Source organism: Herpailurus yagouaroundi, unplaced genomic scaffold (genome assembly GCF_014898765.1).
Source record: "Herpailurus yagouaroundi ecotype Mexico unplaced genomic scaffold, PumYag 100, whole genome shotgun sequence".
NCBI lineage: Eukaryota > Metazoa > Chordata > Mammalia > Carnivora > Felidae > Herpailurus > Herpailurus yagouaroundi.
Window position 1 is genome coordinate 79,893,076 of NW_024412391.1, and position 23,388 is coordinate 79,916,463.

General features: G+C 38.9%; 2 protein-coding genes and 1 long non-coding RNA gene across 4 annotated transcripts in view; 1 reads left to right on the forward strand and 2 right to left on the reverse strand.

The window, feature by feature from the left end:
- Positions 1-74: 74 nt before the first annotated feature.
- Positions 75-14,111, reverse strand: LOC121028843 (uncharacterized). Its single transcript, XR_005789462.1, has 3 exons — positions 14,006-14,111; positions 2,851-2,857; positions 75-87 (listed from the first exon to the last, which is right to left on the reverse strand). It is a non-coding gene; the product is annotated as an uncharacterized LOC121028843 (long non-coding RNA).
- On the forward strand, positions 2,388-15,421 carry PSMC2 (proteasome 26S subunit, ATPase 2). The gene is made up of 12 exons (XM_040472862.1): positions 2,388-2,546; positions 4,343-4,380; positions 4,939-5,020; positions 5,738-5,837; positions 9,720-9,851; positions 10,240-10,312; positions 10,700-10,795; positions 11,372-11,536; positions 13,059-13,146; positions 14,681-14,883; positions 14,973-15,069; positions 15,158-15,421. Exons 1-12 carry the CDS (start codon positions 2,477-2,479, stop codon positions 15,313-15,315), a joined length of 1,302 nt encoding a protein of 433 aa, XP_040328796.1. The 5' UTR covers positions 2,388-2,476; the 3' UTR covers positions 15,316-15,421.
- Positions 15,422-18,832: 3,411 nt separating this feature from the next.
- SLC26A5 (solute carrier family 26 member 5) overlaps positions 18,833-23,388 on the reverse strand; it is a 49,265-nt gene continuing 44,709 nt past the window's right edge. For both annotated transcript variants that reach the window (XM_040472864.1, XM_040472863.1), the window contains 3 exons: positions 23,097-23,297; positions 22,433-22,487; positions 18,833-21,110 (listed from right to left, as the gene is read on the reverse strand). In XM_040472864.1, the coding sequence (XP_040328798.1) occupies positions 20,926-21,110; positions 22,433-22,487; positions 23,097-23,297 (441 nt within the window). In that variant the 3' untranslated portion in view covers positions 18,833-20,925. The remainder of the gene's footprint in view (positions 21,111-22,432; positions 22,488-23,096; positions 23,298-23,388) is intronic.

Consider the following 23,388-nt stretch of genomic DNA (forward strand, 5'->3'; position numbering starts at 1 on the left):
TTTTTTTTTTTTTTTTTTTTTTTTTGAGAGAGAGAGAGCAGGGGAGGGGTAGAGAGAGAGAGGGACGCAAAGGATCCAAAGCAGACTCTGGGCTAGAGCCCTGACAGGAGAGAGCCCACCTGATACAGGGCTCAAAATCACAAACTGTGAGATCATGACTTCAGCCCAGGTGGGTTGCTTCACCAACTAAGCCACCCAGGTTTCCCAACCCCTTTCTTTATTAATGCAACCACTTGTTAAAACAGGCTCTAAGGCTCAAAGTAACCTGACTCCACTTTCTTAATTTTATTCTTACACCATTCTCATCCATTCTCCGCCCCGCCCCCAACCTACCCCATGTGGTCTTACAATGACCTCTAAGGTCATAGGTTTTTTTTTTTTTTATTGTGATAAAATACACTTAACATGAAATTCACATACTAACCATTTTTCAGTGTGCAGTTCAGTAGTGTTAAATACGTTTGTTTTGTTGAAATACCATTTTCAAAAATCTTAATCTTGCAAAATTGAAACTCTGTACCCATTAAGTAACAAGCCTCCATTTCTACCTCTCCTCAGTCTCTGGAAATCACCATTCTAATTTCTGTCTTTATGAATTTGACTACTTTGGGTACCTCATATAAGTGGAATCATACACTATTTGCCTTTTGGGGACAGGCTAATTACTTAGCATAGTGTCTTCACAATTCTAATGTGTCAGAATTTCTTTCCTTTTTAAGGCTGAATAATACTCCATTGTATGCACATTTTACTTATCCATTTGTCTGCCAATGGGGTTGCTTCCACCTTTTGGCTATTGTGGCTAATGCTGCTATGACCACGGGGATATAAATTTTTTTGAGACCTGGCTTTCCATTCTTCTGAGTATATCCAGAACTGAATTTGCTGGATCATATGGTAATTCTACTTTTAATTTTTTGAGGAACAGCCATACTATTTTTCATAGAGGTTACACCATTTTATATTGCCACCAACAGTATAGGTTTCCTTTTCTTCACATCCTCACCAACAGTTTCTTTCTCCTCACCCCCGCTTTTTGATAATAGCCATTCTAATGGGTCTAAGGCACTATTTCATGGTTTTGAAATGAAAATGGCTAGTGGTGTTGAGCATCTTTTTTTATACGCTTGCTGGCCATTTGTATACCTTCTTTGGGGAGATTTCTACTCAAGTCCATTCCCTATTTTTAAAATGGGGCTGTTTTCTGGGGCGCCTGGGTGGCTCAACCGGTTAAGCCTCCCACTTCCAGCTCGGTAATGATTTCATGGTTTGGGAGTTTGAGCCACTTATCAGACTCTGTGTTGATAGCTCAGAGCCTGGAGCCTGCTTCAGATTCTCTCTCTCTCTCTCTCTCTCTCTCTCTCTCTCTGCCCCTCACCTGCTCACACTCTGTCTCTCTCTCTTAAAAATAAATGTTGAAAAAATAAAATGGGGTTGTTTTCTTGTTGATTGGTAGTTCTTCATATACTCAGGATATTAATCCCTTACCAGATATATGACGTGCAAATACTTTCCCCATCCAGTAGGTTGTCTCTCCACTATGCACTGAGTCCTTTAACACAAAGAAGGGTCAGACTTTTCATTTCCAAATTCTACAGTTATTTATCAATTCCTGTTTGCCTCCTAAACGAATTTATTTCAAAACCTGCTCTTTTCCTGGACTTCCCTGTATCTGAGGCACCACTCTTCTTTGGCAGGGGGCTCAAAAATTGAAACTCTTCATCTCCTCATCCCATGCTAACATCAAATTAAGGAACAACTTCCATATCTCTTCACTGTATTCGTAGATCTAGCCACTACTTAATGCGTATCTAATATGTCAGATACTTTGAAAACACTAGTTGTTTATTTTTTTTTTTCAACGTTTATTTATTTTTGGGACAGAGAGAGACAGAGCATGAACGGGCGAGGGGCAGAGAGAGAGGGAGACACAGAATCGGAAACAGGCTCCAGGCTCTGAGCCATCAGCCCAGAGCCTGACGCGGGGCTCGAACTCACGGACCGCGAGATCGTGACCTGGTTGAAGTCGGACGCTTAACCGACTGCGCCACCCAGGCGCCTCTGAAAACACTAGTTGTTTAAAGCCTCCACAATGCTGCGAGGCAAAGGAAAAATTAAAGCAGAGAGAGTAACGAAGTTACCCAAGAGTGAACAGTAAATGAATGACTAAATTAGGATTTACGGTCAGGACTGAGCCACGGTTGGTCTTAAAAGGCCGTCGCTCAGGGAATCTCCCCATGGTGAGGGGCCAGGGACCACCCGCGTCCCCCTCCCACAGGGAATTCTTCCTAGACCACGGAACCGGGAGCAGGACACGAGCCCGCCTCCCGGGGCTCCCTTCCGGTTCTCGTGCGCAGAGTAAAAGGGTCCGTAGAGCTCAGCTTACTTCCGGTGAGGAAAGGAAGGAGCGGCACCACCGGAAGCGAGAGAGGTGCTGTGTAATCACCTAAGAGCTGAGGCCTTTGGAGCTCCTAAAATGCCTGATTACCTCGGTGCCGATCAGCGGAAAACCAAAGAGGATGAGAAGGACGACAAGCCCATCCGAGGTCAGTTGACATAGGCAGGAGCTCCGGGCCGGAGCAGGGCCAGGCTTGGCCCCGGAGGAGAGGCTGGAGTCCCGCTCGCCACTCGGCCCTGTGCCCCTTTTGTGCCCCCGATGATTTCGTCGGGGGCGGCAGCCGGCTTACCCTGGCTGCCTCTTCTGTGTCCCTCATGCTACTCCAAGTTCTGTATTCATCTCTCGCTGATCGACATTTTTATTCATATTCAGCTAAGGTCCTGATGAAGTTACTCACCCTGCTTGGTCTTGCAGGCCTTGAAAAGTTTCCCTGCCTGGTGGTGCTTGGTCACCTGTATCCTCTTTCTGCTCCTCCTCCCCCTCAAGTGGGATGGCTTGGTGCTGTCACTGTGTAGTCAGGATCCTGAGAAGTAATTTTCTTTTTTAAAAAAAACATTCCTTTGAGTACCTAATTTATTCATATGGTTCAAAACACTAAATGCATAAAAAAAGACACATTGAAAAAGTGGTCCTTGGCCCCAGGCGTGCATGCATGATCCGCCGAGGCAACTAGTGTTGCCATTTTGCGTTATCTTTCTAGACATTTTCTGTGCATATCAAGGGTTTGTTCTTTACATAAAATGTAGCGCATTGTATATATACATTTTCGGATTTTAATGTGTCTTAGGGATAAGTTCATATCGTTATGTGTAAGGCGTCAGTGCTGTCTGCCTGTCTGCATCTGCATAGTATCCCACTTTTTTGGGTGAGTAGTAATACATATAATTAATCCTTAGTGATGCACATATAGGTGTCTTTCAATCTGGTGGCCATTCTAGAGCAGTGAATAACCTTGTTCGTGTACCTTACCACAGACACAAACACAAGCGGGAGGGTGAATGTTGGAAGTGGAGTTGTAATTTTGAAAATGTGAAATTACTCTCTGTAGAGAACACCGCCACGTGACACTTCTCCTCACAGTGCAGGTGATACGCACACGGAGCTCACAGGATTTCTTCCCCTTTTAGTTCCATCTTTATGCTCTTTTCTTCTTTTGTTCCTGACACGCTATTTAAAAAATATTCTTGCAGTGTTTTTGTTGTTGTTTTTCCCTTTTTCTCTCTTCCCTTCCTAAACAACTTCAACCTCTCCTAGCACTGTTTTTTCTTCTTTTCCACCTTCCCCCCACCAAAGAGATTTTCTCTTTATTTCATCCCACACTCTACTGTTTGCCTTGAAAGTGTTTTAGGATACTGCAGACCTCAGAGCTACTCAGGCACCTGGTGGAAAACTTAGTCACAGAGGTCTAATATCTCATCTGTCCATTTCTCTGGGTATGCCATCATTCTGTAAATGTATTACTAGATTTATTCCTTGCATATAATTATGATTAACGTGTATAGAGTTTTAGGTACTTCTTCATCCATATCTTATCTGACCTTTAAAGCAACATTGTGAGGGTGAAATTATTGTTATCTCTGTTTCTCAAAGATGACAAAACTGATGCTTAAAGTGGGTTTTCCAACATTACCTGGCAATTGCATGACGTTGCTGGGACTTTGCTAGCACCCAGGTCATTTTGATTCTCAACCTCTGTTCTTTGGGCTTCCTGTTTTTGTGTCACATCCCTTTGAGACTCTTCAGCAGCTGTGTTATACACTTTGTAAAATTCTGCCTTCACCCAATTAGTTAAAAGTTCCTGGAGTCCAGGAACTAGTTGTTGGTTGTATTTATATCATTACAACTTTGCATAGTTTTTCTCACTCAGTTACTGAATGTAAATTGAACAGAATTGTTAGCTCTACTTTCCTCTTTTTGAATCTCATGTATTCTCTCTTATTTTAGCTCTGGATGAGGGGGATATTGCCTTGCTGAAAACTTACGTAAGTCGTTTTCAATGTCTACCAAGTATAGATGTTTTATGTTGAAAGTACTATTGTTGGTACTAGCCTCCCAAAATAATTAGAAGAGAATGTCTGTAATCCTCACTGAAAAAAGTTACATACCACAGTTTCTCTCCAGATTAGATCAGAGAGCAAATATTTAGCATGTCAAAGCGCATACATTTTTTATACTATTTGTAATTAAGTGTGGTGCTATATTGAAAGATATTTGAAATAACTTAGACAAATGTTTACTATATTTAAAATGTATGTACCTGAATTAGATCTGAAGTAGAAAGTTTCAATGCTTAGGGCTTGTAGTTGGGTTAATTTCAGGCATGATTTTCATTTGTTACCTTGCATAATAGTGCATTGTGTCTTTGGGCAAAAATATTAGTTTGGGAATACTTCTGAAAATGATATACTCTCTCTACTTCCACATCACAAGCATTGGGACAATAATAGCTATTGAGATTGTAACTGTTAAAAGTTTCTGTCTGCAGTTTCGTAAATTGTTGATGTCTTGATATTCTAATTACAGTGATTTTTATCTCCTAGGGTCAGAGCACTTACTCTAGGCAGATAAAGCAGGTTGAAGATGACATTCAACAACTTCTCAAGAAGATCAATGAGCTTACTGGTGTGTATTTCATTATTCTTGTCTCTTATCTTTAAATGTAATGTGTTAATTACATCTAAGGAGTTTAAATACAGATGTTATTCCTTCGTGAATTATAGACAAAAAAAAATTACTATCCTTCCTGTCTGTTAAGAAATTGGATCTCCTTTAGTAATCTTTCACTACCTTTTACAACCAAATATAATGCTTAAGCAGTTAAGCAACATCATCCTTTAAGCAAGTAATGTTTCTATTGCTCAGAGACAAGTTCAGTAGACTCTAATAAACAAGTAAAAATTTCTTAGCGAATAAAAATGTGGTCTCACATGGTATTGCTTAAGTAAGTGGGCTATTGCCCAGTAGTTGGAAACTTTTCTGCTCATGAGTTGGAAACTTGAGTGGTGCAGTTTCATAGTATTTGTCAAATATAGTGTTGGATTTTGGCTTGTGACTACTTTAGGGCAGTGGTTTTCAACTGGGGTGATTTTGCCCCAGCATCCCTTTCCCCCAGGACATTTGGCAGTGACTGGAGATACTCTTGATTCTCGTGACTTGAAGGGGAGGTGGTGCTGGTGGCATCCAGTGGCTAGAGGCCAGGGATGCTGCCGACTGTAACACACAGGACACTCCCCACTGCCACATATTCAGTCCAAAATGTCATTGGTGCTGAGGCTGTGGAAGCTTGCTTCAAGGTGATGCATTACATTTCAGTGAACCTTGTTATCCTTCTTTATGTAGGTATCAAAGAATCTGATACTGGCCTGGCCCCACCAGCACTCTGGGATTTGGCTGCAGATAAGCAAACACTGCAGAGTGAACAGCCTTTGCAGGTTGCAAGGTATGCATAGCACTCCTTGGAAATTTATTCTTATCTGTATGCTCAAGCACTTTTTAGAATCCGAGGTATAATGCAATAGTTCATAAAAGTTTTTTATTCCACATTCTGCATAAATAAAGCTTTCTCCAGAAGTATCTGGGATTAAATTTTATGCCTTCAGTAATTATTCAAGAAGTAGGTAAAGACATAATCATATAAAAGATTCAAATGATACAGAAAGATCAGATGAAGACATGAGAACCTCCCTTCCCATCTTCACTGTCCCACTGCCCCTTCTTCAGCTACAACTGAAAATAGTTTGGTCCTCTTAGTCGTCCTATGTCTTCATGTATATATTTGCATGCAAAGAAACATATCCTGATTTTTTTTTTTTTTTTTTTTAGTACCTCTATTTCTGGTTTCTCTTGGTTTCTTTTTTTTTTTTTTTTTAATTTTTTTTTTCAACATTTATTTATTTTTGGGACAGAGAGAGACAGAGCATGAACGGGGGAGGGGCAGAGAGAGAGGGAGACACAGAATCGGAAACAGGCTCCACGCTCTGAGCCATCAGCCCAGAGCCTGACGGGGGGCTCGAACTCGCGGACCGCAAGATCGTGACCTGGCTGAAGTCGGACGCTTAACCGACTGCGCCACCCAGGCGCCCCTGGTTTCTCTTGGTTTCTAAAAATTTTGTAATATTCTGTAGATGTTGGTCTGTTTACAATTTCTGTTATTCTTCATGGTGCTACATTGAACGTTCATGTTAAATATTTCTCTATGTGTGTGCATTTATTTCTTAGTATAGCTTATTAGCAGTGGAATTATGAGGTCAAAGGCATTTACAGTTTTGAAAATCTGGAAAAAGGTGATTTGACCAGTTCATACTCCTTAACATGAGGTTTTGAGGCAAATGCCTGTTTGCCTGATCAATATAAGATATGTGATCATCAATTTTTACACTTTTGCCATGTGGGGGAAAATATCTCATCTTAATTTGCATTGTGCTGATTACTGGTGTGATAGCTGCTTCTTATACTTACTAAACATTTGTGTTTCTCTGTCCATTCATATTTTGTTCTATTGGTTTGTTTCTTGTGAATTTTTAGGAGCACTTTACATATTGTACATATTTATCTTTTCTTTAATATTCTACAAATATTTTTTTCCCATTCTGTCGCTTGACTTTTAACTTGTTGCTACCTTTTGTTGTACTAATGTTTAAAGTTTTTAGGAGGCAAATAAAATATGTAAACATTTTCGTTATACCTTTTGGGTTTGAATGTTGCTCAAGAAGCCTTAGCCCAATTCAAGATTGTATTCTTCTGTGTTTTATTCTAATCACTGGAAATTTTATTTTCATTTTATCTCTTTACTATGGTAAAGGTTATTTTTCCTTTCCTCTTTTCCTTTATCCCTTACTCCCTTTTTCTGTCTTTCCCATTTATTTTGGTTTATTTTTCAGTTTTATCATGGTTTTAAGGAGTTAAATAGTTCTATAACAATAGTTGTCTTTCCCAATTCCTCTTCCTTAGAGACATCTCTTTTCAAAATTTTTAGCTGGTTATTTTGATTTCTACCTTCATGATTCTTATGGACAATGCAAAATCTTATGTATTGTAGATTACATCTTGATTATTTTTTTTAGCTTTAGATATCATCTCTTGGCCTGAGGATTTCATTTTGTTTCCTCTGTCATTCCCAATAGGATAGGATACTTTTCCTATCCTACATCCTTAATTACATTAAAAATTTGGCTAGATCAGTATTCATTGATTTCACAACTGTGGCTAAGTAGTGCTATTTATAAAGAGGCAAGTAGTAAATAAACTGATTGCTTTTTCTTTCTTGTACCAGTTTTTATTTTTCTTGTCATAACCATCTCGTTTTCCTATATGCCTGGTTTTCTATGTATATAAATACTCAACTAAATTGATCTTCAGAAGTGTTAAGTCCATCAGGTTTTTTCTCACATATGCCTCAGGTGTGTCCTCTGCACCAGGATTCTCTCTGGTCCATTTTCCTGAAGAAGTCTTTCCCAGCACTTGCCAACCTGCTTCAGTGCACTACTGGTGGCCCTTTCCACTTACGAAATCGCAACCATCCTGTGACCTCTTCCCCTGCAGGTTCCCTTTGCTTCTCTCCTGTTGTTTATGTACCATGAGTTTGTCTTTTTGGTTTACTTACACCCGCATTAGGTGGGCTCTGTTCTCTGGTAGCTTCCTGAAAGAGGTCAGTTGGGATGTCATATTTGGAGACTACGTATGTCTGAAAAGGTCTTGGCTGATACAGAGTTCCTTCTTCAGAATTTTGAAGGCAGCATTCCATTGTCCTCCAGCTCCTGGTATTGTTGGTCTGAAGTTGCTCTGATTCCCAGTCCCGTACATGTGACCTGTTTTTCATCTGAAAGTCATAGGGTCTCCTTGTTCTCGTGGTTCTGAACTTTCATGACTACATGCCTCAGTACTGATCCATTTCATCCACGGTGCTGGGCTCTCCTGGTCTTCACGGTGGTGGTTTTTCTTGAAATTATTTCTTACTGATTTCCCATGTTCTTGGTCCTCTGTTCCAGACTTCAGACTTCTATTCTTTGGAAATTGGGCCTCCTGGATATCTCCACTAATATACTAATCTTTCTCTCCTGCTTTTTTTTTGTTTTTTTTTTTTTGTTGTTGTTGTTGTTTGTTTGTTTTTGGTCTTTTTGTTTTACTTTTGTGAGATTTTCTTAACTTTATCTTTGAGTCTTTTTTTTTGAGAAAGAGGGAGAGAGAGAGCACCTGCATGTGTAAGGGAAAAGGGAGAGAGAATCTCAAGCAGGCTCCATGTACAGTGCAGAGCCTGATACCGGTCTCGATCTCACAACTCTGAGATCATGACCTGAGCTGAAATCAAGAGTCAGACTCTTAACCAACTGAGCCACCCAGGCGCCCTAGACTACTTGCTATTATTATGTACATGGTATTACAGATTTGCCTTCACCATGTCACACAGAAAAAGAAATTAAAATACATTTAAGTTAAAAATAGCAACAATGATAAAAATGGATTTGAAGTATAAACTCAGGAAAGAATGAAAACATATTACTTAACTTGATGTAAAATGACTGTCTTTCCAATGGGAAAATAAAATGGAGAGTAACTTAAGATATAGAAGAGTATTACAAATAAACAAACATAGTTAAGAAAATGAAATGAGTGAACTTATTGGGGCACCTGGGTGGCTCAGTCAGTTAAGCGTCCGACTTCGGCTCAGGTCATGATCAGGTGATTTGTGAGTTCGGGCCCCGCAGTGGGCTCTGCACTGGTGGTGCGGAGCCTGCTTGAGATTCTTTCTTTCTATTCCTTCCCCACTTGCTCGCTCTCTCTCTCTCTCTCTCTCTCTCTCTCTCTCACAAAATAAATAAACTTAAAAAAAAATTAGAGAACTTTTAAAAAAAAACTGTTTTAATTAAACTTTATTTTTGAGAGAGAAAGATAGAGCGTGAGCAGGGGAGGGGCAGAGAGAGAAAGGAAGACACAGAATCTGAAGCAGGCTCCAGGCTCCGAGCTGTCATCACAGAGCCCGATGTAGGGCCCGAACTCACAAACTGAGATCATGACCTGAGCCGAAGTTGGATGCTTAATCGACTGATCCACCTAGGCGCCCATAGAGAACTTCTTAATGTTGAAATATTTGGGTTTAATTTTCTAGGGCAGTGTATCTTTTGAAAATTTTCCAGTTTAGCTAAAGTGGAGTGGACCCTTGGGGTTGCGCATACTCCATAGAAAAAGGTCTTTAATAGTGGCCTAATTTCTGCAGTTCTCATTTACACCTGCTCATCAGTTTACTGCTTGCCCAGGACAGAATCTAGTTACTTGAATTCATTATTAGTGGTTTAGGTTCTTTAATCAAGCCTTTTGCTCTTAGGTGTACAAAGATCATCAATGCTGATTCGGAGGACCCAAAGTACATTATCAACGTGAAGCAGTTTGCCAAGTTTGTGGTGGACCTTAGTGATCAGGTGGCACCTACTGACATTGAAGAAGGGATGAGGGTTGGGTAAGATTCTACTTATACTCTGCTTTCATTAAAGATACCACGTCACATTCACATCCTTGGCTTTCTTTTGAATGAATGGGCTGGGGGCCACAGAATACAGGGATACTGTGCAGTAGAGTACTACAGTTGGACATCCTTTCTTCTGCATCAGCTTCCTGACCTCCCACCCACCTCCTTTCTCCCACCCCCACTGGGGCTTTAAATGTCATACTCCAAGAAGTGCAGGATTTTAGAGTTGAGTTTACCAGTCTGTTGAAGGTAACATGGTGTAAGGAGAGGAAGAACTTGCTCTAGGATAGTTAGGATTAAGGAAGTTATATACGATACATGTAATTAACTTAGTAAATTTTTTGAATGTATTGAGTGAGGATATTTTTTGTCTCTTTAGTGTGGACAGAAATAAGTATCAAATTCACATTCCGCTGCCTCCCAAGATTGACCCAACGGTTACCATGATGCAGGTAAGAAAATGCGGGAGGGAAAAGGAATGACACGACTTTGAATACAGTTGCATCCATCTCAAAGGTTGACTAGAAATATTGACTAGAAACCTGTCAATATGTGGGCATATACTGAAGAGCTGCGAAAATGTTTTAAGCAGTTTTTCAGATGAGAAAGTCTTTATCAGTCTTTCTTTTTCTGGTTTGTCTCTTTTACTGGTTATCATAGCAAGTAATAACAGCAAGTGGTTCTAGGACACTGGACAATGTATTCCATTTTTATTAAAATTCTTACTTGTTAGGAGTCTGATTTTCCTTTTAGGGTATTGGGTCTGCTCTACTGGATAGAACATTTGAACTAGTATTCAAAAGCCTGTGGCTTTTTACGTTCTACATTTTCATCCTTAGGTGGAGGAAAAACCTGATGTCACATACAGTGACGTGGGTGGCTGTAAAGAACAGATTGAGAAACTTCGAGAAGTAGTTGAAACCCCATTACTTCATGTAAGTGGCTGAGTCTGTGTACTTAAATTGCCTGTCATTAGATAGCTTTAAAAATTTTATATTTTCCTTAGTGAGGGGGTAGAAGATAGAGGTGTGGTGAATTAGTATGTCCCAGGAGAGAAAGCAAATCAAGTGGTCAGGCCTACTCTAAGCAGAAAGATCTGCTATTTTGAGTGACAGGAGTTTGAGGTGTAACCTTTAGCAAGATGTTAAATATGAGTTATTGTAGAAGGAACCATGTGTTTTAATGATACCAAGAGGAAATTGAATCAAATTAAGCTGAGGAGGATAATGGAAAACTGGAATATTAAATACCATAATTCTTTTGTTTTTTAAAACAGTACTTTTTTTTAAATTAGAGGGAAAAATGTATTGTTAAGGAGAAATACCTTTAAAAGCTGTTCAGCATTATGTACTGATATGAGTCTAGTTTAGGTCTTATGTCTTAGAATAAGTAAAATTCTTATTAAGTATATTGATTATGGAGTCAATAATTTTGATTTAAATATGATATAGAAGTAGTTTTGTTTTTATCATACGTAAGTAATAAATGTAAAAATCCTGTCTCCCTCACAGCCGGAGAGGTTTGTTAACCTTGGCATTGAGCCTCCCAAGGGTGTGCTGCTCTTTGGCCCACCAGGTACAGGCAAGACACTCTGTGCTCGGGCTGTTGCTAACAGGACAGATGCTTGCTTCATTCGAGTTATTGGATCTGAACTTGTACAGAAGTACGTTGGTGAGGTAAAGTAAATTGATCAAAACATATGTAGCCCCATGGAAGATTTATAATGTGGAATAGCAGTTCTGATGAAGTTTTGGGGTGATGGGGTTCGTGGGGTCCAGAGCTGACAAGAAAGAATTCTTGAAGACATCTTTGGTGCAGAAAGGTGGGGACAAGACCCATGGGCAGGAAGAGCTGCACTGGGGTTGTGATGGGTAACTCATTATATACCCTCAGGTTGGGGGCGGTCAGGGATAGAGTAAGTCTCTGGCATTTTGGAAATAAGGTTTCCAAGACCATGAGAGGTTAGCTGTTGTTAGGGAAACACCATTTATTACTGTTTAATAAAACCTCAGTCATGAGACCCTTCAAATGTATATCGGGGGGCCATAAGCTTGAAGTATGATTGCCATTATATATCTTGGGGCAGTTGAGATAAAGGAAGTAGACTTACAAGATCCTTGAGGTTGGGATATTGTTAAGCCAAGATTCACTTTTGCTCCTAGCAAAGTACATCTAGGCAGCTGAGCTCCTAGAGGGAGGTCACTCTGCTGGTTTCAAGGACTTGTCTATGGGCTGTAGGCAGTAAGGGAATTTAATTTGTCATTTGCTTTCGTTTCCCACATTACCATGGCAAGCACATAAACCCTTTTCCTTTGTTCTTGGGTAGCAAGGAGTGTCCGAGGGTTATTACACATAGTCCGCCGGGAGGTGGGGGTTGCTGTTAGCCTGTACTTTGCCCTCAGCTTGCCTTGCACTCCCTCATCAATTCCACGTTGAATGACTGAGACTTGAAATTTTTTTGATTGATGGTTTGTAATTAGTAGTTCAGAAGCCACCAGCCTTTCCTTGTGGTCACTGGAACTAAACAACTGCTTAAAATTTTTAATCAGTATGCTGGGACCTTTTCTACAGATTTGGTGTGTAAGACCCCAGAAACGTGGTGAATTGTGCATTTAAAAGTGTACTTTTATTTCAGAGGCAATGTTTCATATTCTACTGAGAAAGAACATAGTTGTCTGTATATGTGTGACACATACGTATACATGTGTATATATGTTCTCATTAGAGAGGAAGTCTAGGGCTGTATATATTGCATCTGAAGCATTAACAACTCATATACTTAGAATGAGAATTAGTAAAGGAGCTGTATTAGTTAAGGTATAATTTTATTCCTTGATCAAAACTTACAAATTAAAATTGGTGATCAGAAATGCCAAGTGATAAATCAGATGCCATTTTTTATTTCCTCAAGTTTAACTGATTGAAATGGTGCATTTAACTGTTAATTTGATCTCTTCAAGTCTGGAAGTTATTGGCTATTTAATAGGTAAAGAATCATGAAATTAATACTGTTTTGAAGCTAATGAGATTAATGTGATGGAATAGGTAACAAATTTCATTTTTTTTTTTTTTTGAAAAAGCTTTTGGTAATAATTGTTGAGAACACTGTTAGGAATATTGAAAGGTTTGAAGCATAATTTCTTACTGTACTTAAAAGTTTTTTTAAACCAACTCTGAATTAAATTATTTTCTCATTAGGGGGCTCGAATGGTTCGGGAGCTCTTTGAAATGGCCAGAACAAAAAAAGCCTGCCTTATCTTCTTTGATGAAATTGATGCTATTGGAGGTATGGGCAGTATTTTAGAGTACTACTTTAGGATTGGGTTTCGTGAGTGTTTTAAAGTAATATGTGTAGAGTTCTCTTGATACGTTAATCTTGTACAAAATTTTAATTCCAGCTCTTGTATGAGCTCTGGCGTGTCGGAGCTACAGATCTAATAACCAGTAGAGATACATTATTAGGAAAAAAGAAACAGAGCATTGCTATTTCTCCAAGTCTTTATCTTTGTATTACTTTTCCTAATTTCATTCACATGACCCTTGTTTTCACACTTGAACAACTCTTAACTTAGGATACAGCTTCACTTAATGTGATCAGAAAGCTTTGGGGCATAATTTAATTGGTGGTGGTTTTTCATGAAACATACCTAAAAGAATGTTCTTGTTGGCTTCGTCTATTTGATGAAATAAAATATTAGCTGTGGGATCTGGACAGGTTATTCTAACTCTGAGACTCTGTTCACTTGCCTTATAAAGGGAATAATTCATACCTTGTTAATTTTATGGGTGTTTGGTTTGAAGTAAGTCATAAATGAGATAGACCTTGAAAGCTACTCTTCTGGAGGCCTGAACTGTTACAGTAGTCTTTAAGAGTAATCATTCTTAATAGCTGGAGGAATTGGCGTATGTTCAGTTAATGAACTTAGTGACAAAAATGACTTGAAAATATAGTTGCACCCTGTAATGCTGTTTGGGGACTGCAGTTAGGTTACCCCGAGTCTTGTTTTTAGACAGATGAGTGTTGTTGAGTTTGGATGCTTCTGTGGTTAATGTCTTCAAGGGCCAGCCATAATGTGACCACAGTGTATCGATTTAGTGTTGTGACTCTGAAGTTTCCTTTATAGTATTTTGGAATACTATAATACTTATAGTATTAGTGTGCAGGAAGAAAATCTAGAATTTTTCTTCATACTTTTAATCTCATTTAAAAGTTTTCTAATTTTTTTGTTTTATATAGTGTACATAATACCTTAATACAACAATATGTATTTATACAACTTAAAAAGGAAAATATATATTTGGAGGCCTTATTTTTTTTTTGCTATGTTGGTTGAAATGAGAGATTGACAATCTAGAGTACTCTAACACATCTAAATCAGCGTGATGTAAGCTGTACAGTTCTGTATTATGGATGTAGCTGTATTTTTAAGGACTGTTTGGAGAAACTTAGAATATGACAGTTTCTTACATACAGTCAGACACCATTGGAGTGCTAAAGTTTGCATGGATTCTGTTGCCTTATCCAGATGTATATGGTGTTAGAAATGGAGGTGTTCTTGAGTGATTTAAAAAACAAAATTCCTCAAAGAGGACTTAAAAAATACTTGAAAGGAGCCCCTTTTAAATATCTATGAGGAGTCCTTTTCAAAGATTCACCTTCTAATTTAGTTTTCCTGTAAAGTAGGCTGTTCTTCTAGAATATGCTTAAAAGTGAGACATTCACTTGAGCTGGAGTACCTGACTTGAGATCTGTAATACTTCTGGGTTACGCATAGTGCTGTCCTGAGTGGACACAAAGAGCTTATTTTTCGTCTTCCCAGGGGCTCGTTTTGATGATGGTGCTGGAGGAGACAACGAAGTGCAGAGAACGATGCTGGAACTGATCAATCAACTGGACGGTTTTGATCCTCGAGGTAACATTAAAGTGCTGATGGCCACTAACAGACCTGACACTTTGGATCCAGCACTGATGAGGCCAGGGAGATTGGACAGAAAGATTGAATTTAGCTTACCTGATCTGGAGGTAAGAAAATCATTTCGTTTTAGAGAAGGGATTCTTGAAATTTCGTGATGTCTTTCCATTTTAATATTTATTAATTCCCCTATTTTTAGGGTCGGACTCATATTTTTAAGATCCACGCTCGCTCAATGAGTGTGGAAAGAGATATCAGATTTGAACTGTTAGCACGACTGTGTCCAAATAGCACTGGTAGGTGAAAAGGTCTTGCTTACTGTACTTGCCGGTCTGTGTGTTTAGGCTGCTTTAATAAGCCTGTTGTTTTCTTTTTGTTCGAAAGGTGCTGAGATTAGAAGTGTATGCACAGAAGCTGGTATGTTTGCTATCAGAGCACGGCGAAAAATTGCTACTGAGAAGGATTTCCTGGAGGCTGTAAATAAGGTCATTAAGTCTTATGCCAAATTCAGTGCTACTCCCCGCTATATGACATACAACTGACCCCTGAAGACTTTCACGAAAACACTTTTCATTGGAATCCTAACCTTATTAAATAGACTTGTTAATAACCATTAAACACATAAAAATAAAGCATTTCAAAATTGTATGCTTTTTTCAGATGTCTTTTTTCTGTAGTACAGTGAAAGGTGATATCTGATGTCATTTGGCAGAAATGCTTATTACAGTGTCTGTTGACTGTTTTTGAAGTGCTACCATTTAAGGATCCCATCTCCTCAAGTGCTTGCTTAGACCACGTATGTTCTTGGCATATGCTGGCCTGTGGGCCGTATGGGTGCCGATTGTATCCTCCCATGTGGTGAGGCGGGTCTCATGCATGTTGATGTAATGCCTGCAAAGCTTTCCTACCTGATTGACTTGGAGCTGGGATTGAACGTCCAGGTGCGTCGGCTCTGTCGCCTGTGTTCCTCACCTTCCTGCTCTTCTGCCCCTCATCACAATAGCCCATCTAGGCACAGGACCACATGTGTTTACATGTTGTTGTTTTTTTCCTACCACATCGAATAAATAATAACACTTTGGCCAAACTTTTTTTAAAGTGGAAGAAGCATCTGATGTCTTAGGTTTTGCTTTGCCATTTGAGTTGATTTCAATTTCAATTTCATCAAGAATTAGTGATTTTAATGGCCAGTGAAGCAGTAAAGCAGAAAGAAAAATATATACACCATTGGTTTCATAAAGAGAAATACTTCATCCTGTAAATTAATGGTTTAAAATTTCAGTAAAATTCCTGTTAGACTTCTGGTGAAGTGAGGTATTTCTAAAAATAAAATTGAATTAGGATCCTCAGCACATCCCTTTAAAATTCTTTCTTGTTCAGCCGCCACCAAATCCCCTCTTGTCTTGCACCACAGTTATCCTCCCCGCCCAAATACTGAGACCCAGGCACCATAAAGACTGTTTTTATTGCAGTTCAATGTTCATGAGTAATGCAAAATAGCAAGAGCTGGATACATTTTAATTCAGAGAAAAAGTGGACAACATAATGCTTTGAGTATTGAGTTGAAGTATTTAAAATATGAACATTTTCAAAGAGAAAAATGAAAGCTCTTCATTCATAAAATCCAACCAGCATTCTTTTCTGTCTTCCATTTTTCTTTTTTGTGAAACTGATCAGAAAAATTTTTCCAAGCCTGCCCTGGTCTCTCGTGAGGTATGAAATAGGATGAACCCTTTCTAGGTGTTATGCATATAATAAAATACTCAGGTAAATAACTGAAGATGTATGTTTTTGTAAGATTTTGAGAAACAAGCATTTAGATCACGCTGTTTGAAGTCTTACCATGTTTTCACGTAGCCACATACTTCTGTGCACCAGTTTGAGATGACTCACACTGGAGGATGTCTTGAGCTCACTCAGGCCTAACATATTCTAGACTCTGGAGAATCTTGACATCTCAGTTACATGCTGAAAATCTAACTGACCACACATCAAACCGACAATTATTTGAAAAATTTGGGTGTTTCTGCCCCACCGTATCTAGATTAGCATCTTTGTGTCCCATTTTAAAAGATAAAATACACACTCGTTGGTAACCCCCTCCACCTAAAATACATGTGTGTACGTACACATGTGTATATGCGTGTGTATGGGCACACGTGTATGTCATACATAAATCAGTGCTGATAAAACACAAAGAGTTGATGACTCTAGAAAAATGCTGTAGTGCTCTTTAGAAAATACTTTTAAAAAACACTGTAAAAATGTGATGGGTTTGTAAAAATGTAATTTCCACAAAGCTCAGGTTCATCTGTTACATAAAGTGAAATGAAGAGCCTGGTGTGCCTTTTTTTTCAAAGGCAGATAAATTTTTGAGATGCTCAGGCTTCATTAAATCCAAGTCCATAAGCAGGCAGGTTACCTGCTACAATGCTAATAAGCTCTCGAACATTCTGTTGTTGGGATTTGAGCGGTTTCAAAACCCTCCCATGCATTTTGGTTGGCTATTTGGAGAATTAAGGTAGGTACTTCTGTCATTTCTCAACCCAACTTTTATCTACACTCAAACCATATTATCACAAATCTAAATATATGGACTCCTAAAAGCATTCCTGAAAGGTACACCAAAAAGGACCAACAGCATTTTTTACACTCCGCGCACAGGCTCACACCAAGGAAGTTTTGTGTGATCTGATAATTTTAAGTTGATTACTATCTTTAAAGGGGCAGACATAACAGATCAAGCCTTCCCTACCACATTACATACTCCCTTCCCTCTCCCTCAGCCTCCGCAAGGGCATACGCCACCCCATCCCCACATCCCCCAAAACAGAAAAACACACCTACCCATTCCAGGGCAGATTCTTTGGGTTTGTTACCCACTCCACGCACATACCAGGGAAGACTCATTTTCTCAAAATGTACCTTTGGAGGCAGGTACCTCCTTTCTCTGTTAAATAGGTAAGAATACAGGATCAAACCACACGGAGTTACCTGAAAACTATAGGGGTTTTAGGGGTTACCTGAAAACTATAAAGAACTCCCAGGGCTTGCAGAGGTTCATATCCTTGTTTCTCTGAGTCCCACTGCAGATGGGACTGGCAAATGGGATCCCACTATAAGCTGCCATTATACAGAGTCCATATCTACGACATGAATTAATTTTCTGGGTCCTGGTTCACAATTATTTACATATTCCATCCATCCATGAGGCAGAAATCAACCACTATCCTATCATGTAGGATTTTAGAAAGACAACTTCTCTATATGGGACCTTCCTGAAGACAGGGCTCTCCCATATTGCCATAAAATAAGACCAACCAAGTCCCTAGATCTATCATTGTGGATTATGCTCATTTTGACAGGGCAGTGAGACTGAATTTGAACCAGGGTTTGAGACACATAGGAAGCACACGCTACTGGCTATTGAGCTCCAGAAAGAAGAACAAAGAGGCAAACTTAAAGTAAAAAAGGTCAGGAAATTTTCTACTATATTAAATAATTTTAAGTAAAACATTCCAACATATTTACATATAGATAAAACATTTTGAAATGCATTCTTACATCCTCAGAGGCTCGCTGAAACAAACAAACAAAAAACTTTCCTTAAGACTTCAGTGCTTTTTATGTACATGGTAAAAATCTATTCAAAATAGGTTGAAAATTAAGGAACAGAAAAGTTAAATACAAATCTGTAAATACAGATAAATACTATTTTTTGTACCCTACTTTCAATCTATCAACAGCTAGGATGTGAATTTCTGTATGTAAAGCATTTGATGAAGACGGGTGCTAAAGTCAATGCATTGAAGTATTTTATAACATTGTTTAGAATCTTTAAGTTCTGCATTAGTGGCGGAAATGGTGCAGACCCTCTAAAGCTTCCACTAAAGCTGAGGTGCTACAACTACATGCTCCTTCAGAAGGCAGTCTGTATCAGAATGCAGATGTATCTGATCTTGCGTGTGATGATTGCAAAGGAAGTAGCTGGGTGAAAATCTCATTTCTTTCTAGATCTCCATTAAGTACTGATTAGAAAGGAGGGGGTCCACTTTAGATTAAATTAGTCAAGTCACTGCAAAATCTGAGAGTTAGAGCAAACAAACCATAGGGTTTGGTTGGAGTTAGACCCATGCTAACACGACTCTTTCCTGGGATCTGCCCACTTTTCTCCTGGCAGTGTTTTCTTTATGAAAACTAAAAAGAAGTCAGTAAGAAAACATACTTGAAAAACGGACTGTTAGCAGGAAATCTCAGCAGAGAAGGCTTTAGGCAGGTTGGCTAATACTTGTGCTTTGATTTGGAGTGAGGTAGTACTTAGAACTACAAGAGCAAGACCTTTTTAATGGCGAATTGGCTTAAAGTTCTCCCCCCACTTGAACAACTATGAAGAGTGCCTGAAATAGGCATTTTACTCATTCATAGGCCTACCCCCCCTGGGTCTGATAAGAATTAACTAATAACTATTATGGACTTCCAAGGAAGATACTAAATTATATCAAGAAATTAGCTTTCTTAAATACATGGTCTTTAAGGTTACTTTACTATTAGCAGCAACAGAAGTTCTAGGGGCGCCTACTGGTCACAGTAGTGACAAATGAGCACCAAAAAGAATTATTATAATGGACTGAGGAACATTAAAACGTAAAAATACACAAGCCTATGATTACACCGAAAAAAGAGAAATGTAAAAGAGCCTACTATGTCATTGCCCGTTAAACCAACTCCTTACTTTGAAGTTGATAATTAAATGGAAAAAATAAAGCATTTAACCTGCCTTTCCAGTAAGAAAGGATTGTATTTAAGGATGACCAAATAGCTCAGGTTGAGGAGGGATAGCTGTAGTTTACAAAGAAACACCAACTAATAAGTGCTGAAGAAATGAGAGAAATGGAAAAAAAAATCTCAAGCCTTAATAAAATTATTGATTTAGGCAAGGATTATCACTGTTAAAACCCCTGGGTGAATGGCTAATGGGAACTGGGCATTCATTCAATGCCAAAGGAAAACCAGATAGAAAACTCACAAGTCACAATGGAGAAAACGTAAGTGGGGGATGAGGCTATCAGCATCATTTAGTGGTAGGTCAACTAGATATTATGTGTTTTCTGATGTGATGAGATTTAAAGCATGTGTCTCATCTAGGATATATTCCAGCAAAAAAAAAATGTTTTGTTCAAATCCATGAAGCTTTTAGATAAAACTTTTAGATTACAGGTAATTCAGGAAATAAAGGGACAAGCGATACAACACCTTGAAAGAACAAAATGGGGATTCTACAGGACAACTGCCCCAGTCTCTCTTCAACAACTTAATGTTATAAAAGGGACTGCACTGGATTAAGATAGACTTAAGGGACTTGAAGGGACATGACCAGTTGTAGTGGCAGGTCACAGAATGGATACTAGTCTGGACAGACCCAAGTATAAATTTGAGGACAAATGGGGAAACCTGAATATTATCTGAGGTAAAAGTATTCCAGATGACGAAACAAGGATTGTTGACTGAAAAATGACTTACAGAGCACTATGTAGAATATGATCTTACTCTGGTTAAAAAATGTAAGTATATATGCACAGAAAAAGATCTGGAAGGATATGCCTTAAGGTGTTAGTGATAATCTTTGAATGGTAGCAATATAATGTTTTTATTTTCTTTTGTTTATTTTTTCTATTCTTTTTTATTGCACTCATAATGCTTCTTTAGTAATAAAAGGTTATTTTTAAAGAACTTCTAGAAAACTGTGGGTGTGCCCCTTCTGTTAGTTAGCTCTGATTACAGAAAGTCTGTACACCAGCAAGTACCAAAGTAAGGATGCTACCCATCTGGTGAAAGCATATATGATTGGTACGTAAAGCACTTAAAGGAAATAACTTCTGGAACGCTCGGCTTATAAAGGTAACACTAAAGGGTAACAGGAATGTCACTGCACAGTAAATGCAGGCAAGAGGGACAATTTATCTTTGAAATAATTCAATTAAAAAAAAAACACAAGTAAGATACATCTTGCTATGTGCGTCATTCACCCTCCAAATCAAGTCTTGACTACTAGCATTTACCCTTAGCGGGGGGACGTCTAGTGTCTAGTACTTAAAATGTGTAAGTGAGTAATTTCCCAGAGGCTCGTACCCCATCCCAGCTGGATTCCTCCTCTAAGCTTCTGGAGTGGCGTTGGGTTCTGAGTCCTCCTGCGGAGGGGCAGCCGTGGCTTCTTGCTCGGCAAGCGCCTCCCGAAGCTGGCTGCCTAAAACTGCATCATGAATGCTGTAGAACAGCAGCTCCTTCAAGGCAGGATTTTCAAAGAATCGATTTTGAGTGAGGTCATTCACAACTTGTGCTATAAAAGAAGAAAGGAAAATTAGCCCACACTTTGGCTATCGGTGTCTAACATTAAAAAAATTAACACTCTTAGGTAGTTTAAATACTACAGTAATAGAGTAAAAAGTGTCACTCCAATCCCTGTCCCCGTGATATCACACCCCAGTTGCAGGAAACTACTTTCTCGCATTTTCTTTCAGTATTTCTTTGTGCAGATATAAGTAAATACAAATATATATATTCTTATTTTCCCCTTCTTCTTACCCCAAAGTATCTTTTTAACATTATATATAGATTATTCTGGATATTTTTTACTTTTTTTTTTTTTTTTTTTTTTTTTTACCACTACATGATACTCTATCATGTGGATATACCCTAGTTTATTGAACTGGTCCTTTTCTTTGATGCTTAAGGTTTTTCCAGTCCTTTATTCTATAGACAGTAACCAGTTTCTACAACTGCTCACAGTTGATCAACCACGTACATGTGTCATTTTGAATACATGCAGCACATTGCTGGATGTGCTGGGTTAAAGGTTAAGTGCATTTGTAGTTGGGAAAGATCATGCCGCCCTGCCCTCCACAGAGGCTGTTCCATTTTGCACTCCCAGCAGTAGTGTCTATGAGCACTTGTTGTCCCACAGGGTGCCTACAGAGCATGTTTGCAGACATTTTTCCTTTTTGCCCATCTGGCAGGTGAAAAGCGATGTCTATGGAGATTTCATTTTCAAGCACTTTTTGGTTTCAACCAAAATTTAATATAAAGCAAAAATAGCAGGCATTGTATGGAAAAACCTAAATGATTTTATAGAACTATGTTTAAGGCAGCCTTTAAATAATCATTAAATGTACCAGCCCAGAACAGTGGTTTATAAGCTCCTTCCTTCCACATCCAGGTCAGGAGGCCTGCCACAATGGCCCAGTGAAAGGGGTGCCCGGAAGTGGCTAATTTCAAAGCTAGCTTTAGAGTGATTTTCAGAATAATTTTCATTTTTGCCAACAACAAAAATTAAGGGAAAATTTTCTCCAACTTTTTTTTTTTTATTGTTTATTTTTGAGAGAGAGACAGAGAGCAAGCAAGGGAGGCAGAGAGAGAGAGAGAGAAAGAGAGAAAGGGAGACACAGAATCTGAAGCAGGCTCCAGGCTCTGAGCTGAGAGCACACAGCCCGACACGGGGCTTGAACTCACAAGCCGTGAGATCATGACCTGAGCCGAAGTTGGTCGCTTAACCAACTGAGCCACCCAGGCGCCCCAATCTTTCCAAACTTTTAAAATGCTATTAAAAAAAGAGTAACAAAACTAAAGTGTTAAAGCTTCTCCCCATTCTAGAAATGTACTCACCGCTGCATCCTGCTAAATACACATAAATACCGACATCTCCATATTCTTTTACAATCTGTAATAATGTTGAAATAAAGTTTAGTTTCTCTTGACTCCGTGCCAGATGCAAGTCTCTTTCTACCAATATGTATCTCCTGATACAAGACACTAGTTCATTCGCTTGAGCTACTGGGCCTCAGTAATTATGCATTTTAAAAAATTATGCATTTTTGAGCTAATCATTTAAAACTAATTTTGTATATAATTTTTACATGGACAGTGATCATGAGGGCTCTCAAGGAACTCTTGTTAAATTTTATGTAGGTGGAATAAAGGTACTGATTTTTAGAAGAATCCTCTGTAGAGCCGTATCCTGAAATATTCACTAAGAGGTGACTGATGACTGGGATGTGCTTTAAAGTAAAAGCAGCGGAAAGCGGGTGTGGGCTGAATGAAACACGACTGACCATTAACTGATGAACTGTCGAAGCTGAGTGATAGTTACATGGGGCTTCGTTACACTATGCTCCTTACTTTTGTATAGTTCTGAAATTTTCCACCATCAAAAGTGGAAAAAAGCAACAACAAAGAAGAATTTTAAGAGTTGAAAAGGGACCCTAGTTCAACTCTCATTTTACTGATGGCAACAGAGATACGAAAACCACTCATTTAAGATGATGCTTACCCCGGCCAGAGTTTTTACACCAACAGAGTCAATAAAATTGACTTGTGTAAAATCCAGAATGATGGTGTGGATGTTATCCCCTGGGGGCATAAATCTTTGCAATTCTTCAGGAAATGTGCTCTTGATGACTATTGGGGGGTATTTTACTTCGTCATCCTCTTCTTCAGGCTTCGTGGCATCTTCTCCATCGACTTCTGCATCCTGTGAACAGTTACACCAAACCAGAAGTCTATGAACAGCTCACATTCATTTATAGGGGAAAATGAGTCCCTATATTGTCAAGCTACTGACT